The sequence below is a fragment of the Molothrus aeneus genome, chromosome 3, assembly GCF_037042795.1.
Source record: "Molothrus aeneus isolate 106 chromosome 3, BPBGC_Maene_1.0, whole genome shotgun sequence".
Taxonomy (NCBI): Eukaryota; Metazoa; Chordata; class Aves; order Passeriformes; family Icteridae; genus Molothrus; species Molothrus aeneus.
Genome location: NC_089648.1, coordinates 95,651,380 through 95,668,881, shown reverse-complemented (window position 1 = coordinate 95,668,881; position 17,502 = coordinate 95,651,380). Strand labels below are relative to the sequence as shown.

General features: G+C 37.1%; 1 protein-coding gene across 1 annotated transcript in view; it reads left to right on the top strand.

The window, feature by feature from the left end:
- Nucleotides 1-17,502, top strand: part of COL19A1 (collagen type XIX alpha 1 chain) — a 169,803-nt gene that overhangs the window by 27,393 nt on the left and 124,908 nt on the right. Inside the window, exons 5-10 of the mRNA XM_066545914.1 lie at nt 3,724-3,847; nt 4,230-4,505; nt 6,272-6,352; nt 8,541-8,666; nt 9,144-9,206; nt 16,528-16,581. Coding sequence (XP_066402011.1) covers nt 3,724-3,847; nt 4,230-4,505; nt 6,272-6,352; nt 8,541-8,666; nt 9,144-9,206; nt 16,528-16,581 — 724 coding nt within the window. The remainder of the gene's footprint in view (nt 1-3,723; nt 3,848-4,229; nt 4,506-6,271; nt 6,353-8,540; nt 8,667-9,143; nt 9,207-16,527; nt 16,582-17,502) is intronic.

Sequence of the window (17,502 nt, the reverse complement as noted above, 5' to 3'; positions counted from 1 at the left end):
CTGAAAAGGATATTTGCTTTTCACAGAGACCTCAATTTTTTTGCTCCCAAGTCTGATGATGTAATTTTGTTCAGACACTGTTGTCCAAAAAGGCATCTGGTTGAGAGATCAGATGTCAAGGATATCCTCATCTGCTTGTCTGTGTTAATTTGTAAGTTCTTTTGTCTTGTCTTTACAGATAAATTTGCACACTTACCAGTTGCTACCCATATTTCTGTAACATTATAAATCGCTTAAAACTTGTCATCTCTCTTACTGCTTTTGGTGTAGACACCATGATTTACTACCCTAAGTTCATGTTCTCTGTTTGTACTGTGTGTACATCTGTATACTTTGAGGTGAGCTTGGTGTAAGTTTCCTTCACCCTTTCTATCTCTCCTTTTCTTATTGTTTTTATACTGTGCCGTGTGGAAAGGTTAAATACTCTGTGTTGGAGTACTTTTTGGGTTGTGGATATTGGGTTTTGGGATTTTTGGGTTGAGGAACAACTTGCTTTTGAATTTTTTTATTAATGCTTGATGCCATTCCTTTATTGTTTTCACCCTGTACAAAATACCTCATAAATTTTCTCAGGTTTTAAATGTTTGTAGATGTGAGCAAATGAAACAGTATAGTAAACATTCAAACTTTTGAATTTCAAATTCAGTATTCCATGAAATTTTGGTTTGGCTTTTCTCATGTTCCAACATGAGGTTTTATGTTCATTTTTCTGTTTGTTCTTTTATTTTTCTCATCACATATCGTTATATTTATTCTTTAAAACATGTACATACTTTGCCCAATTTTGAGGATTTTTAACTGATTTTACAGAGTAGCAGATGCCATGGTAATAACACTTAAATATCACTGAAGTATCTTATTAATCATCTGTACCAAAGTCACTTCAATGCTCAATGCATGCTTTTATATTCTGTTACAGTCACTTGAAGCCAATTAGGGAGGAAGAGTGTAGGGGAAATTGTGTATGGTAGCAGACAGCCAGACAGCAGACAGGTATATTTCATCCCATTATTTTGTTCCTTTTCATGTTCACCATCTAGCTAGAAGGGTTGACTGTGAAGTATATACTTTAAAGCATCTGTTAATGATTTTTTGGTCACCAAGGAGTCTTCGTATAGGCACCAATGATAACTCTTCTCAAAATAAAGATACTGCTTCTGTTAAGTTAAATCTCTGGTATATGGTGGTTGTATATTAAATTTTTACTGTTTGCTTGTTGGCCAGATAGTGGAACGAGTTTCCCGAAGAGTTTTGGAATAATTTCCATTCTAGATACTTCCAAAACTCAGCAGGACAGGACTTACTGTTACCTGATATAATTTTCAGGTTGTCTCTACTTTAAGACCGGGGTTAAATCCATTGACCTCCAGAAGTACTTTCCTACCTAAGTTATTTTGTGAATCTAACTAAATTTATCCTTAGTTCAGTTCTGCTTAAATCTTGCCTCTTTAGTTGACTTCACTGAAATTGTTGATGTCCTTAGGAATTAATTTGATGTTGTCTGCTTTTCTCACTTCTCTCAATACGGTTTTCTTTGTCAGCTCAAAGGTAAGGGAAGTTAGAGTGAACTCCTGCTGGTTTTTTTAACACTGGCCCATACCTTAGCTCTTCCTTTTTTTCCTGAATCATTTGGTAAACAGTTAAGGAAGGTAAATTTATATCATGTGTGCTCACACAACCAAACTTATGTGAGACAATTCTGAAAGAAACACAATTTTAGAAGACTTAATACTGTCATACATCTAGATGGCTGTGAAAGCATTAGGAAGGCATGCAGTGAAAAGTGATGGAGTGGAGGGTGGGTGTGAGAGTGGAGAAAATAGTGCCACCTTGCCCAAAGACTGCTTCTGCTTGTCTTCCGGACCTACAGTAGCAGTCGTGGTTCCCCTCTTTTCATTTGATGAAGACTTCTGATCATTTCTTTTCCACAGTTGTCTGTCCTTTGTCCATTAATGTGAATTCCCCAGTGTCTCCTATCTGGAACTTAGCTGGGAAAGTTAATTGATTTTGGAGAGCTAATCAGATGCTCCCATCCACATCAGATGCCAGATATCCTGTCTAGCTTACAGCTGTAAACCTGAGATACCATCTCCTTAGCCTGCCTGGGGTGCAGGAAATCATAGGGCTGATTCCATGTCCAGATAGTTTATTGTTCTGCAGTCACACACTTATGCCTGGTGAAGGTATTTTTTTTATAAATCATGAAGCATGTTCTTTATGCTATATTTAAAATACAAAGTATGAAATCTAGGTCTAAGTACAGCCAAGCCTATTCTCTTTCGCCTTGCCTTTTGACATTCCAACGTCTATAGCTGTATAATAGCATATGGATCCACTAACAATGTGGGACAGCAGCCAATTTGGTCCTAGGATAAAACAGGAATCAGCTGTGGGAAATAAGCCAAAGAAGTGTGATTCCCACATGAGAAACTTAAATAGGTGCTAGTCCTTAAAGAAGCTCTTTGGCAGGATTTAGAGCAGGCTTCTCTGCACAGGAGGAATTTTTCCTGAGCTCCTAAGTACAACAATGTCTAGGAGGGTTGTGGGGCTATTGTTTCATCAGCTGTAGTGCTTTGCTCTTTCTTTGCCCCCACCTTTGTTGTTTTATTTTGGAGTTTTTTTAAGAAAAGCTTTATAGCACATTGCTGTATAATTGTAATCAGTATTTTTTTAGAATTAAACCATTTGCTTCATGTGATTGTGGGAAATAAAATGGAGGAAATTTTTCTGCTGCGTAGGGGGGTCCACAGGCTTCTTGAACTCTGATCCAGGGAATGCTTTCTGCACCATGGCTAGCTGATTGCAAACAGCAATGTGAACGCTTTTGCTACTCCTGTGTTGTGTACAAATCTGTGGTTTTAATTTTCTCACCTCTGTCTTAAAAAAGAAATCATTTGAAATGCAGAAGCTTCAAATTAAATAAGTTGATTGTACCATCCTAATTTATTTAGTAAAGAATTAGTGTATATTTAATAGTTACCAAAGTCTGTAGAGTTGAGGTACAGATTTCATTTTTTGTGGAATGCAGACTTTTCTAAGAGTTCATGGAAGTGGTCTTGAGGTGCATTCTGTGATATAGGTCCGACTTTTTTGAGACATTGATGCATCTTAGGTAAGAAAGTAATAACAAAATCCAACAGCACTAAATAATTTGTTCTAAAACACATTCCTTATTTGTTTTCAAGCTTGCTAAATGTCCAACTGTTCTGATGCTCAAGATGTCCGAGCCATTGCCCATGGAGGTCACTGGATCAAATCCCTGCTCAAAGCAGGACCAACTTGAAAGTTAGATCAGATTATTATGAGCCTTGTCCAGCTGTGTTTTAAAAGTCTCCAAGGATGGGGATTATTCCACAAATCTTCTACAAAACTTATTTAAGTATCCCAAGCAATAAACTGGAAAAGATGTATTTTAAAATACTTTCATGTGGGACATTCACTTTGCATCATTTCTTTTTAGACTCCTATTTATATTAATCACAGATGCTAAAAAATTAAGAACAAAAATGAATTAAAAAACTTTCAGTCGTTTATTCTTATAAAAAGACCGAATTGTACTTTTGAGAAGAAACACTTCTGAATGCTGAGGCCTGTGAATATGTATGAGTGGGAGCAAGTGTTTGGCTTCTTGTTTTCAGCAGGTATTATTTCTGTTAATTCCTTTTAAGCAGTGCTGTTTTGTATAAGAATTACAAGAAATCTCTTTCCTCCCTCTTGTTCCAGGCAAGTATTTCCAAATGGGCTTCCTGAAGAATACTCTCTGGTTGCTACATTCCGTGTACGGCGAAATACCAAGAAAGAGCGTTGGTATATATGGCAAGTTTTAAATCAGTATGACACACCTGAGGTTAGAGTCATCTTTGATTTATTCCTTCAAAAAGTTTCTTTTTTCCCGCATGTAATATGGCACATGTAATTATGGATGTTTCATTAATGGATTTAGCTGAAGTTTATGTGAAATAGACAGACTGCTCTGAAATAATTGATAATTTGTGGCAGGAATGACAGAAATTTAGCAAAATCTATTCAGTTTAGACTGCAAAATAGAATAAATGCATGTTTTGATTTATAGCTGATATATATTTACCAAGTTACATCAAAGAATGCTTCATAACATAATTCTTGCCCAGTATATGTAGTTGAAAAATTTTTGTTTTATATGGTTTATATATGTGCTTCTTTCTTATAACTTTTAAATAACCACTTATTTTATTTTGTCTTGCTTTCAGATCTCTGTCCTCCTGGATGGTACAAAAAAGGTGGTGGAGTATATGACCAAATCCTCTCAGGGAAATATACTGCACTACACTTTTAAGAGTCGAGAAATTTATCCATTGTTTGATCGGCAGTGGCATAAGCTTGGTATTAGCGTGCAGTCAGGGATCATTTCCCTCTATTTGGATTGTAATTTAATTGAGAGAAAGCAGACTGATGAAAAATTCACCATTGACTTGCAGGGAAGGACACTGATTGCTTCTCGTGCTGCGGATGATAAGCCTGTAGATGTGAGTAGTGTGAAAGGACAATCAGATAACTTGAAGTAATGTTTTAGCCATGCTTTTACTAACACAGTTGTATAGAATCATGTAGATAAAATGTTCAAACCCAGTCATTATTTTTGAGTGTGTATTCTTAATTTGAAGTCCTTAAGTGTTTTTCTTTAAACATTATTCAATTATGTAGCATCTGCTAGGACAAAGCTGTTGCCAAAGTAACTGCATAGAACTCAGTCCTGGTTTAAGGAGTCTGTTTTTCTGTATTTAATTTGGAGAAAGAGCCATCTAATTACCACAGATATAGTATTTCTATGTTTAAAGGTAACTTGCAGTCCTAATTATTTTCTTTCATTTTTAGTAAGATTTATTTATAGGTTTGTATCAGTCATCTGTTACACTTTGTCTGTCTTTGATAAAAGGGAGATACAAAATAATTAAGGATTACCTCTGTATTCAGGTCTTCTACAGTAATTCAGCCATGTAGAAATAGGGGCACATTGTTCATAGTTGTCTCTCCCTTATCCAAAAGAGAGGGATTAGGAAGTGGCCAGAGGTGTGTTTCCTGCAGCCTTTGGTGCAAGAATTACCCAATGAAGCCCCATGATATTCTGGGGTATGTTTTGTCCTGGGAATGTTCTCTTTTGTTTCCTCGTGCAGGAGAGAAAGTAATTTGAAAGCAAGTAATTTGAAAGCACAGCAAGTAATTTGAAATCTTCAGGAAATATCAGTTATGTTTTAAGTGCAGTGACATGCAGCTACCAGGTTTAAAGCATCTGCCTTGGGGTTTATAGTGACCATCAGAAAGCTTCAGCGATGTTATGTACTCTGCAGGGCTCCAGAGGAAAACAGCACATTTTAACTGCAAGCTAACATTGCAGGAGGAGTCATTCTTGCGGGGCTAAGCACTTTGGCCTGGACTCAGATCTCTTGTTTCATGGAGCCAAGCTCATGCTTTGTTTTATTTTCTCAGACTTGAGTTCATTATTTGAAATGTGTGTACTGTTTCCTCATTTCCAAATAGCATGCAGCAGAAAAAGCAGGTTTTTTCTGCTGGTTGCATGGTATGATAATTCTGGATAATTCTGAGTGGAAGTTTTCAATTGGGATTTCCTCGTTTGCAGGAAAACATTATGGGCTTAAAGCTGATGAAGGCAGCAGAGCAGATCCTATACCAATGGTCACTTTTCTCAACACCAAGTGCAAGAGGGAGATTAAGAAGATGTAAAACCTATGCAAAAAGAGGAATATGATGACAAGAATATCTAGTTAGAATTTTACTTGCTTCTCATCTTTCCAATCCACCCAAAGTCTCTGAAACAAAAGCTTTATGTAAAGAATTTGTGACTTTTGCTCTTCAGGTGATTTAGTGGCCATGTCCAGGCAAAGGTCTGTCCAAAGCAATAGATGCATGTGATAGAGAGTTTATCAAACCTTTATTTTAGTTACCTGCAGAGGAAAATTACCTTTCCTGAAAAGCTTTGTAAAGGATGTCTACAAGGCTAAAATTCTTGTGTAATATAGCAAACCAATACAGATGGATGCAACTTAAGTGAAAATAAACGAAATCTAAAATGCGATTTACATCAAAGTAATAGACTACATAATTTGTTCCTTAAATGAGCAGCTGTGTAATTGTTTTGGATTTGTCTTTTTCTAGCATGTCAGAAATATGCAGTGTTTCAAAGCGAAAGTTTATTACCCCAAGATAAGAAAAAGCATGCCATAACACATAATTTTTTACACCTCATATTAATCTCTTTTGTATTCCTTAATAGATTGAACTGCACCACATAGCAGTTTATTGTAATTCACAACTTGCAGTAGAAGATACATGTTGTGAAATATCTGCAGACTTGGTAAGTTATCTGTTAAAATTCAAATGTAAATACAAAAGAAATTGCATTATTGTTTCCTGCTAAATAGCTGTAAAAAATTTTCAACACTGGTGATAATTTAATTACCTCCTAAAAATGAATTCCATATCTGGAGTCATGGTACATAGTTTTTTGCTGCCTAAACAAATGGTACAGTGGAACATCAGCAAAAGGTACTAGGTGCTGCTAGTGCTTTTTAAATGCATTCCTTAACATTGATTAATTTCTAATTAGTAACTGAAGAAGCCTCAGAGAGTAGGAAACAAATCACTGAGATGGTTTGAGAATGGTTTCCAACAACGGAGGCCATTTCAGTAACAGTTGCATCTTGTGAAGCTTTACAGATGAAATAAGCAAAGCCCATGAAAGAGTCTGCATGACAGTGGAAGAGAGGGAAAATAGGATGGTGTTGAGCTTTCTTTATTTTGATATACTAAAATGGAGGAATGGCTCTCTAATAACTGGAAAGTTGTAGTGGTAGGTTGATGTTTGGACTTGATCCTACAGGTCTCTTCCAACCTTGATGATTCTATGAAATACTTTCTTCTTTAGAATGCATATGCTGAAGTGTATATATTGTTTAACATGAGGGAAAACATTGATTTAAAGGGTTCACTTTTCCCTCTTTTTTTATAGACAAGAATCAGTGTAAACTGGAAGACAGTAGAACCATAACTTGAAGTTGTAGATGTAATTATTTTGCTCAATCTAGCCCATTTAAAAAAAAACAAAACAAACCAAAGCAACAAAAAAGCCAAAACAAAACAAACGCCCCCTCCCCCCCCAAAAAAAAAACCACAAAAAAACCAACCAAACTATAAGTACCCTCAGAAAGATATTGTGTTAAATTATTGGCCTGCTATTCATAAGTAGTCTGTAAGATCAGGCTCCTCTGAGGCAGTGGACAGTGCCATCACCACCAAGGTTGTAGTCAGCAAAAAAACCCCAGAGCATGTAGGACTGATCGGTTACATCCACAAAGAGATAGGGGAAAGTGTACCTGGATGGGAGAGAGGAACACAAGACTGCTTGGTGCTCAGAAGCATGAAAGAAGCATGGTCTAATTTCAGGGGACAAATTTCAATTTTAAACAATGATTAATCGTTCAAATATATTTCTGAATGTATTCTTGAGAGTAAAGCAGACTTTCTCTTGAATGTGTAAGCTTATGAAAAAGTGGAATTAATTAAATTCCGGTATGTCCTTGGTGCTTGGAAATACAATTTATTGAGCAGTTATGACACAATAGCAGAAAAAGCAAGAACAAAACAAACCCTAATTATACATAAGATAAAAAGCTCAACAATAGGCTTTATCAATAACATGTAAATATTCATTCATCTATATAGCTAAAACCACCATCAGTTTAATTTGTATTTCTTATGTTTAAGATGTGAGAAAAGGCGGACTACTTGTTAATGACTTTCATATTAAAACTAGCATTACATTTTCTGACTTATTCTTTTCACAACTTCCTTACCCATTATAACAGCTACATTTTCAGTAATTTAAGGGAAGGAATTTATACTTGGATATAAATTTCTATGCTAAGCAGTAAATCCTGTGGGAATTTCTCTGACAGAAGGCTCAAAAAAAACTTCATTACATCTTAATGAGACTTACTGAAGTTTAGCAGGTTCTGTTGACTTGTCCTGTAGTATCTCTTCAGGTTGGCTCAGGAGTCACAGACAGGTAAATCTTGGCTTCAGGGCTTTTTTGTTTGTTTCCAAACTATCTATACCAGTAGTATTTTACTACAAGGAAATAAAAAAAGTTTTCCTTTGCACTCTTATATTTTGCACTTAAGGGCAGGGCAGAGGACAGGATGAGACTATGTAGTACTATTTTTTTTCTTTCTTCCCATGGACATTTTCTGTCCCACTATTTCTGATTTTGGGAGCCTTTATTCCTCTTTATTCCTCTGTCTTTTGGAAGAAAGAAGTGGGACAGTCAAGTCAATTTTAACTGGCATAAATTTTAGAACAGAAGGATCTAAATATCTAGAATTGATTTTTTTACAGCTTTTTTCTCTGTTAGGAAGTTGTTGTCACTTTCCACGTATGGTTTGTACAGGAGTATTAAAACAGAAGATAGAACAGAAGGTTGGATGGTATTTACCTGTTACCAAAGTGGACCAAAAACAAGAAAATCTTTTTTTTTTTTTTTTTAGTGCTCACGTGAGGAGAGGTTACTGGCTACGACTTCATCACCAGTGACTGTTCATGCCAGCAAAATATACACGCTTCCAGGGATGCAGCAAGAATCTACACAGAGATGCTACTGCTTTCCAAATAAAGTATAAAGTTTTCCTGTTGCTTTTTAATGCATTATGCTGTTTAATCCTGTTGGATATAAAAACAGTTGGGTTTGGTTTTCTTTGCAGTCATGAAAAAATCTTACTTATTTGTAGTATTGTACCATATTTACATTGTATTTCCCAGTTAAGAACCAGTACATTTTGAATTTAGTTAAATCCAAAAAGCAAAGTAAAAATAGAGACGTCAGTAAGGTTTAATTGTTTGAATATACACCCAAAAAAGTACCATGGTAAAACTGAGAATTATATTTAGGTATTATATTTAGTGTAAATGTTTTCACTTGAGAATGAATTATATTCTACACAATGTTTGTTTTCTTTTAGTACTTCTCCTGGGTGTTGCACTATATTTATTGAGTCATTTGCTTTGTTAGGCATTTGTGACAAAGACAGGAAACCTAACCAAATATATTTTAGATCTGCTTTGTTGACTTTTTTTATTTCTTTTAAAATCAGGGAGAAGCAGGATTACCAGGAGTAGCTGGTTTGCCAGGCCACAAAGGAGAGAAAGGTGAAAAGGTAAAATATCACTTGAATTCTCTTTTTCAAGCCTTGTCATTGGCTTATCTTTCTTAAATAGAAATTGCATGGATTCTGTTATCCCTTGAAGGAACCTGCCTGAACACAGGGTGGATCCTTTATCAGTCAGTGTCTGGCTCTGTGTGTGAACTCCCTGCCAGGCATTTTACAGCTGCCCCACTTTGGGGTCACCTCATCAACTCTGTGGAGCACATTTTACCTGCCTGGGAAGCACATGCCTCCCCAGCCCTGTCACCATGCAGAAGACATGTATATATTCTGACAAGAATTGTTCCATCTCCTGTGTGTACATCACTGCTGATGGTCAGAGTCCCATGTGGTGGAATCATCCTTGCAATCATCAGTAGGAGGGTATGAAATATGACCTCCATATATTCTTTGACAATGCTCGTACCTGAAACTGGTAATTGTGAAGAGAGAAGAATCTGACATTGGCAAGTCTCTAGGACAGGCCAGTTGGTCCTTTCCTTGGCCTTTTCTGAATTTTTCTGTAATGCTTACCATGACATTCTTATGCTATGTAGCTTGGAATTTCCTAATTCTATAGGTCAACATATCAGATGTTTTCCTTTCACATTCCATTCCTTAAATTTTGTTGGAGGATGCTGAAGTAAGACACAGCTGAGAATGTGTTTTCCATGTGCTACTAGAGGGGGCAAGTTGAATAAACTATTGTAAATCTGGCACAAAGACAGCGAGATAGGAATTGAGGTCAGGAAATGCAGTTTGTGTGAGAGGAAGTTGCCTAGACTGTCCTAATCCAGAGGTTAGATGGTGGTATCCTAACCCAACATCCTACCTTGCAGCACACCATTTAATATGTGATCTGAAATAGTTTGTGAAGACAGCCAGGGCTGTTCCTATAACTGTAGTGTCTGGCTGAAAAGGGTCCAGTTCTGAGAAGGCTTATCTACACAGCTGGTTGAAATTAAGAACATTTCTTGACAGTATAATTCCCCCCACCATAACTCCTCCCCTCCAGTATATATTTCAGTTTTTGACACAAGCTGTATTTTTAGGTGAAATAAAAAGTTCAGTCATGTTAGTTTCTATAGTCCAGCTGAATCTAGAGGGACTGCTGTCAGTTTTCAGACCTAATCATGAAGTTTTGATCTAGGGTGTATAAACAATTTTCAGTTTTTAGTTTTAGCTATGCTAACAGCACAGGGAGTTTCCTAGCATTTGTTTGGGAAACAGCTCTTCTGCTCCTGACCTGATTCACTTAGACCATTATTGCTACTAAGTTGGGAAAGCAGACTTCACAAGTCTGATTTTTTTTTACCATTTAATCTCCCAGCCAATTAGCAGTATTTACCATGCTGAGCATAGTGCCTCTAAACAAAACATGTAAGGTTCTGTTCTTCCACTTGTTTTAGAAAAAGAGCCTCATTGCATGGAACTGTCTGAGAGTCAATGAACCCCGATGCACCCAGAAGTTTAACCTAAAGAAAGTATATTGACATTTATGAATGTCCTTTCACAAAATTGAATGAATCAGCAGGTCAAAGTCAGGGGTAGAACACCAAACAGGTAGAAAGCTTCTTAATTTGATCTTTTCTTACAACTGACCAGTACTTGTTACTTCCTAGCTTTGCAGTTGGTGGGTTTTTTTCTTTTTTGGGGGGATGGGAAAGGGGGGTTGGATGGAGGGCACAGTATGACTGTGACCAGGATTGGCTCACTGACCTTTGGGAGCAAACAAATCTTGTGTTAAATAGTGCCTACCATGATGGAGCTGAAAGCAACATTCTCTGAGATTTTAATACCATTTTTCTCACTGACTCTGCATTTACGCAAGTTTTCAGTAACACTCCTTCTCAATGACGGCCTTGTTACATCAATAATTAGACCTGACGAGGCAGAAAGGCTCCAGAACATTCCAGACATGTAGGATACATGACTTATTGTCAGATTATATAAAGGAAGCTAACAGACTCTGGCTGAGTGTCTTGTAATGTATTATACACAAAATAGGCAGCTTCTTGATAACTTTGCTGGCCAGTTACAAAAAACAGGTCTTCTCCGAGTTCTGTGGTTCCTAAGCACATGTTTCCCCCTTTGCTTGTGCTCAGCTTCTCATTTCATTTTTTCTTTTGTTTCTAAATCATATTACTATAAGCATGCAACTAACTGTATTTAAATGTCTGTGCCATTGCAGCATCCAAGTGAAAATTTTAATTTTTTGCCTTCTTTAATAAGAAATTTCTGATTCCGTTGATATTATGTCCTTTTCAGCACAAAAGTTCTTATCCTTTTATTTTGCTTTATCTAATTCCAATTTACCATTCACTTTAATTAATTGTATGATTGAATTTATGTCTTTTTTTGTTGCTATGGGATTGAAAAGGAAGTCTCTACTGATTGATATTAGGCTACATTCAAGCCCCTTAAAATTGTCCTTCTCTTCAGTCTAAAATCACTGTTCCCTAAGGTCAGACTATTCAGGAGCATCTAAGCTATCACCAATGTAAAGTATGATAACTTATAAGCCATTTTAGGCATTTTGAATTTAATTATTAGCCTGTATCCACTCCATTCCTGTACTCTTGGCTCAATTCAAAGTATATTGCAGGCCCAAAGGACTGGAGTGCCATATTTTCACTGGAACAACCATTCATGCATATATTGATATATCACTGGCAAGCTGTGCATCTGAATGCACAGGAACATCTGATCAAAATTATGCCATTTGTGTGAATGACCTTCCTGTTTGTATACCTGGCCTTCCATTCTTACTTCATGAGGACAGTTCTTCACTCAAAACTTTTATCTCTGATACTTTGGGCATGGAATAGTTGATTTGCTCTGCAGGATATTTTTGCTGGGAGATCAGCTTCTGCAGCAAGGGACCAACTGTTTTTTAATTTCTCAGTAATTAAGACTGAAAAAATTGCCTGGACCAACTTTGTTTCCTACTTACTAAGTGTAGAGTTTGGACTATCTCTAAATAATATGCTGTATATTCTCATGGCAGCTTGATTCTTAGCACAGTGTATCTCACAAGTTGCAAGTGGACACAACTTAGGTGGAAGTCTTCTGTGATTTTAACACATTTTGATATTTTCTGTGGAGTTGAGTTTTCTCTTCTTCTGATCTGAGTGAGATATTTACTGTGGTTTTTATTTGGTTGCAATTTGTACTACTTCAGCATCATATTTAGCTACTCAGAATCTTACAAACATATCTGTTTTTAGCAAATGTCTTTTAATAATGTTGTAAAGGTCCTGTTCTGTCCTCAGTATGTAGAAATTCTTATGAAAGACAGAATATGGGTTACCATAATTGGAATGATTACATATATGCTGAATATATAAACTGATTTTCTCTCTCAAGGAGGCTAAAAAAAACCTGTTTTCTACTTTTATTTCTTTTAAGCAGACTAAGTGCCCATGAAATATTTTAAATTGAAATCTAAACAGAATTAAATATTTTGATATAATGTTAAGCCAGTGTTAGCTGTGTTATTAGGTCATTAGTTAATGGTGTAAGTGAAGTAGGGACCAAAAAGCCAGAGGCAGATTGCTTTCAAATATTAAAGTGCTTGTTGATGTACACCATGGAGAAATTTTTTGCTATTCAACTTCATTTTAAATTTTACTTAAGGAAAAAGACATTTAAAAGGCTATTTTGGGATTGGTAGAGATAGGTTTATGCAATGTATTATTGCACTAGGAAAATATTTGTAATAGAATGATATAAAAAAAGATCTCCTGGAGAACAAATGAAGTGTCTGAACTGTTCTTTCTCTCCATTTTCCTTGCTAGTCTTTCTTTCCTGCTACTCTGACTTTCCTCTCAAAATCCAGTCAACTTGATTCCACCTAAAGCATATCTATTGTACTATGCAGCCTTGAGAAAGGTTCCTTTCTGGCCCAGTCTTTGTTGCTGAGGTTATTGATAGGGACCTAGAAGCTGGAATTCAAGAAAAAGAAGAAAGCTGATCAAAATACGGCTGGCTGTCAGTTATGACAAAGTCAGGAATTGCCAGTACGCTTAGTAGAATAAAATCTTACAATAAGCAGAATGAAATGCTTTGTGCTTACCAACCTAAGAATTTATGGATAGTTCCACTTATGTTTTACCATCTAATTGCCCAAGTTATCAAATTAAAAAGGGAAAATACCATTAGCAATGCAACCATTTTTTTCTTATAAAAAATTCTGAAACGTGACTTATTGTCCTTGTTAGTGTATTTGCCATTCCAGTACTCATCTCAGTCCTGAGTTTAAGTGTTCCTGAGGAGTGGAGATGGTGGTGGCAGAAAGTCCTCACCACTCTGAGATGCTCAAGGGTGTGGGAGAATGTCACACTTCCCCAGTGGGGCCATTCCAGAGCTGAAACAGGAGCAGGGGAGCCAGCAGTCACTGTCACTGGTGCAGGAGTTAAACCAGTGACACCCAGTTCAGGCCTTGGTGAGCTGAGCTCACCAGAACACAACTGGGGGCTTCTGCTGGGAGTAGCAGGGATCATACTTCCTCATCTGTATACTCCCTGCTGCTCCCACAGTACCAGGGAAACCCTGGAATGATGCTGCTTTTGGGATGAGTTTTCTTTCTCCTAACACATTCTCTGAGTGTGAATTTTTTTTTCCTTTTTGCTAATAGACACTTTTTTGGTTTTGGTTGGGTTTTTTTGTATGTTTTTTGTTGTTGTTGTTTTTGTTGGGTTTTTTGTTGGTCTTTGTTGTTTTTGTTGTTGTTTTTGTTGTTGTTTTTGTTGTTGTTTTTTGTTGGTTTTTGTTGTTGTTGTTGTTGTTTTGGTTTTTTTTTCTTTTTTAACCTGGACATTTCTGGTGATGTTGTGTCCTGGTTTTAGTTGGGACAGAGTTCATTTTAATCCCAGTAGCCAGTATGAGGATGTGTTTTGGATTAGTGCTGGAAACAGGGTTGATAACACAAGGATGTTTTCATTATTGCCAAGCAGCACTTGCACAGTGGCAAAGACTTTTCTGCTCCCTACCCCACCCCAGCAGCAAGGGGCTGGCAGTGCAGAAGGAGCTGGGAGAGGACACAGCCAGGACAGTGACACCAACTACCAAAGGGATATTCCATACCCAACACATGGTGCCATGATCAGCAAATAAAAAAGTATATAAAGCAGTGGGAAGGAGGAGGAGTGGTGTGACACCATTTTTTCCCTAGTCACCACTATATATGATGGAGCTCTGCTTTCTTGGGGATGGCTGAACACCTGCCCTCCCACGAAAAGTTGAAAAGGATTTTCAGTTGAAAAGGATTTTCATTGTCACCCTCTGTAAATCCTGACAGTAGATTTACAGCTCATGGTTCTACCTTTGGCTGTTGTTACAGTGTGTACCTCATAACCTATAAATGCCAGCCTTGTGCTACTGTTGTTCACCACCTTACAAAGCTGTTTTCCCAGCAACTTATCTTTCACTTTTGTGAAGGACTTTAAGGCCTGCAGAAGGAAAAGAAAATACCATTAAGAAAAATGCAAAAATATTAATGATGCATTTCCTATATTTTTGGTTTTATTCTGTGGTACTGTTACTATGAATACTGTTAGATACCTATAGTATCTGATATTTATATTCAAAAAGGCATGAAAAACTGCTACCTTTCCACCTGTGGTTTTTAAAATCACAACTACAAGGTCGAAGCATAACTTGCAGATCTAATTTACAGTGAAAAATAATTGGCTTTAGAATGGGGAGTCTGTCTGCAGTTAGTGGAACAGTAGTGTAAACATACCTTGGTTAATTGGTAAGTAAGTCACACAGGCTAAAGGTTTCCTGACATGTAGCAGGCTGTGTAATTTTAGACTACACAGTGTATAAAAATACACCACTGAAGGTAACAAAGCGGTACTGGTCTATTAAAATACTGGCAAGTGGCACAAGGGAACAGAGGATGCATAGATAAGAGAATGACTCTGTGGGTGATTAGATAAGGTAACCTTTACCTCTCACAGTGCCAGTGGATTTATGCTATTCATGCATACAGGATTTTGGTCTATTTTTGAGACAGAGCTGTTTAATATCTTTATCCATGGTCTGGGTGAGGGCATGCAGTGCATACTCAGTAAGAACAAGTCTTATGAGGAGTGACTGAGGGAGCTGAGGGTATTTAGGCTGGAGAAAAGAAGTCTCAGATGTGACCTTATTGCTCTCTACAAGTGCCTGAAAGGAGGTTGTAGGCAGGTGTGGGTCAGGCAGGCAGCCAATGAAGGACAAGGACAAGAAGAATTGGCCTCAAGCTGTGCGACAGAAGATTCAAGTTGGACATCAGGAAGAATTTCTTTGTTGAAAAGCTAGTCAGTCCTTGCAATGAGTTACCCAGGAAAGTGGTGGAGTCGCTCTCCCTGGAGGCATTCAAGAAACAACTGGACATGGCACTCAGTGCTATGATCTCATTGACATGGTGGTGTTCAGTCAAAGGTTGGACTTGATGATCTTGAAGGAGTTTTTTAACCTTTATGATTCTGATACAACTCTTGTTGTGTACTTCTGGCCAATCTTACTGCTCCTTTCTCAACTTCAGAAAGATTAATAATCTCAGACCAGAGTTATAATGTTATTCTTGCAGGAGAATGTTCTTTTCTTGGTAGAAGTAGGCATACCTAACGTTTTGTTTTGTTTTGTTTTTAAATGAACACTACATGGTTTCAGTCCTTTTGTTGTACTCTTCTGGCATCCAAATAATTTTTATTTTAAATTTTTTAAACCTTATACTTTACATTATTTAGCAACATTTCTGGGTTTGATGTTTTCTTATGTAATTTTTAAGACTTATAGTCCAATTTACAGCTGCTGGGGTCTTCCATAACTCTCCCGACCAATCAGGAGAGTTATGGAAGAGAGTCAGCTTTTTTCTCAAAACTAAAATTTTCTTATAGATTGCTTATGGTTTGGGGTTTGGTTTCTCTAAAGGGATAAAAGGGAGGGAGTGAGAAATTTTAATAATGCCTTTTAAAAATATTGAGGGCACATGACTTTGTACAAATCTGTATTACACGTTGAGCTTTCTCAGTGTAGAACTGAAAATGGACCCTTTTGGTTTCTGTCTTCTGTTGCAATGAATTCCTTTAAAATTAGTTGCTTTTATGGAAATGTGGATGTGCAAGCATTTGTATGATGAAGGACTTAATTGATGTTATAGGTGTTTAAAATGCATTTATTTTGCTGATTTTAGTATGTCACGTAAGGCATCCTCCTCCACAGTGGTTGCATTACTAAAAAAATCAGATAGAAGATGCTTTTCTATCGAGTCTGATATGACCTGAGTAGTTGTTGTTAACCTCAGAAGTCTGTGGAGCTTCTAATTGATCAATTTGTTTTGTAGGGAGAGATGGGTGTGAAAGGACTAGACGGTGTTGCCGGGCTGCCGGGTGAAAAGGTATGTTCCTGTTTGTTGAGTTGTGATTAACTCATGGGAAATGTTCATTGTGTCAGTGGCTTCTCTGTAATAGTTTACAGAAATGGGAGGATAGAACATTTCTGGTAGAACATTAATATCTTACCTGCACTGCCATGTTTTTGTAGCCCACTGAAAAAGCTGTTCAGATCTGCAGGTGTATGTGTTTTGTGGGGTTTTTTCCCAAGAAGTGGGGGTTATGTACAGAGCTAAAGAAAGCTACTTGTTCCTCCTGCTCAGTCTGTGGTCTGCAAGCTTAGATAAGAGCTCTTGTGCTCTCAGCAGTCTGCTTGGTGGAGCTTGAGATAAACACCACTGACTTCTTAATCAAAGGTTTGGAATAGCCATGGCTAAGAAGGCATGCCAGCCTACTGGTGTATTCAAGGATAAGTTTTGTTTCATTTCAGAATGTAAGCGTGCAAAATAAGACAGTTGTATGCACTTATTGGGTTCAGGTACTACTTACCTGTATCAGAGGAACTATGTAAGTCTAATATCTAGAATCTTCAGTATAGAGACAACCCTCATAACACTGAGGAAACAGCTTGTTGCTGTCAGGCTTAAAACCTGTGGGTTTACAGGACATAAAATCATGAAATTGTCTTTTATTTTTACTTATTATTTCTGTCTCAAATTATGGGTTTTTAAAAATGGGAGGTAGACGTATAAGAGCATAGTTAAGGGTAAAAATCAAGGTATTTGTTGCTGATGTTAAGTTATATTGGTAGAAAAATGGAGAACAGGCTGCAAAGATGTTCAAAGGAATTTGCAACATTGACGAACTGAATTGCCAAGTGGTATGTAAAACTCAGAGGAAGCAATAGACAAGTGATGCAGAGGAAGAGGAAAACAAAGGAAGCATTATGCATTTCCTGCCAGACTGGACTAGCCAATACTGCTCAG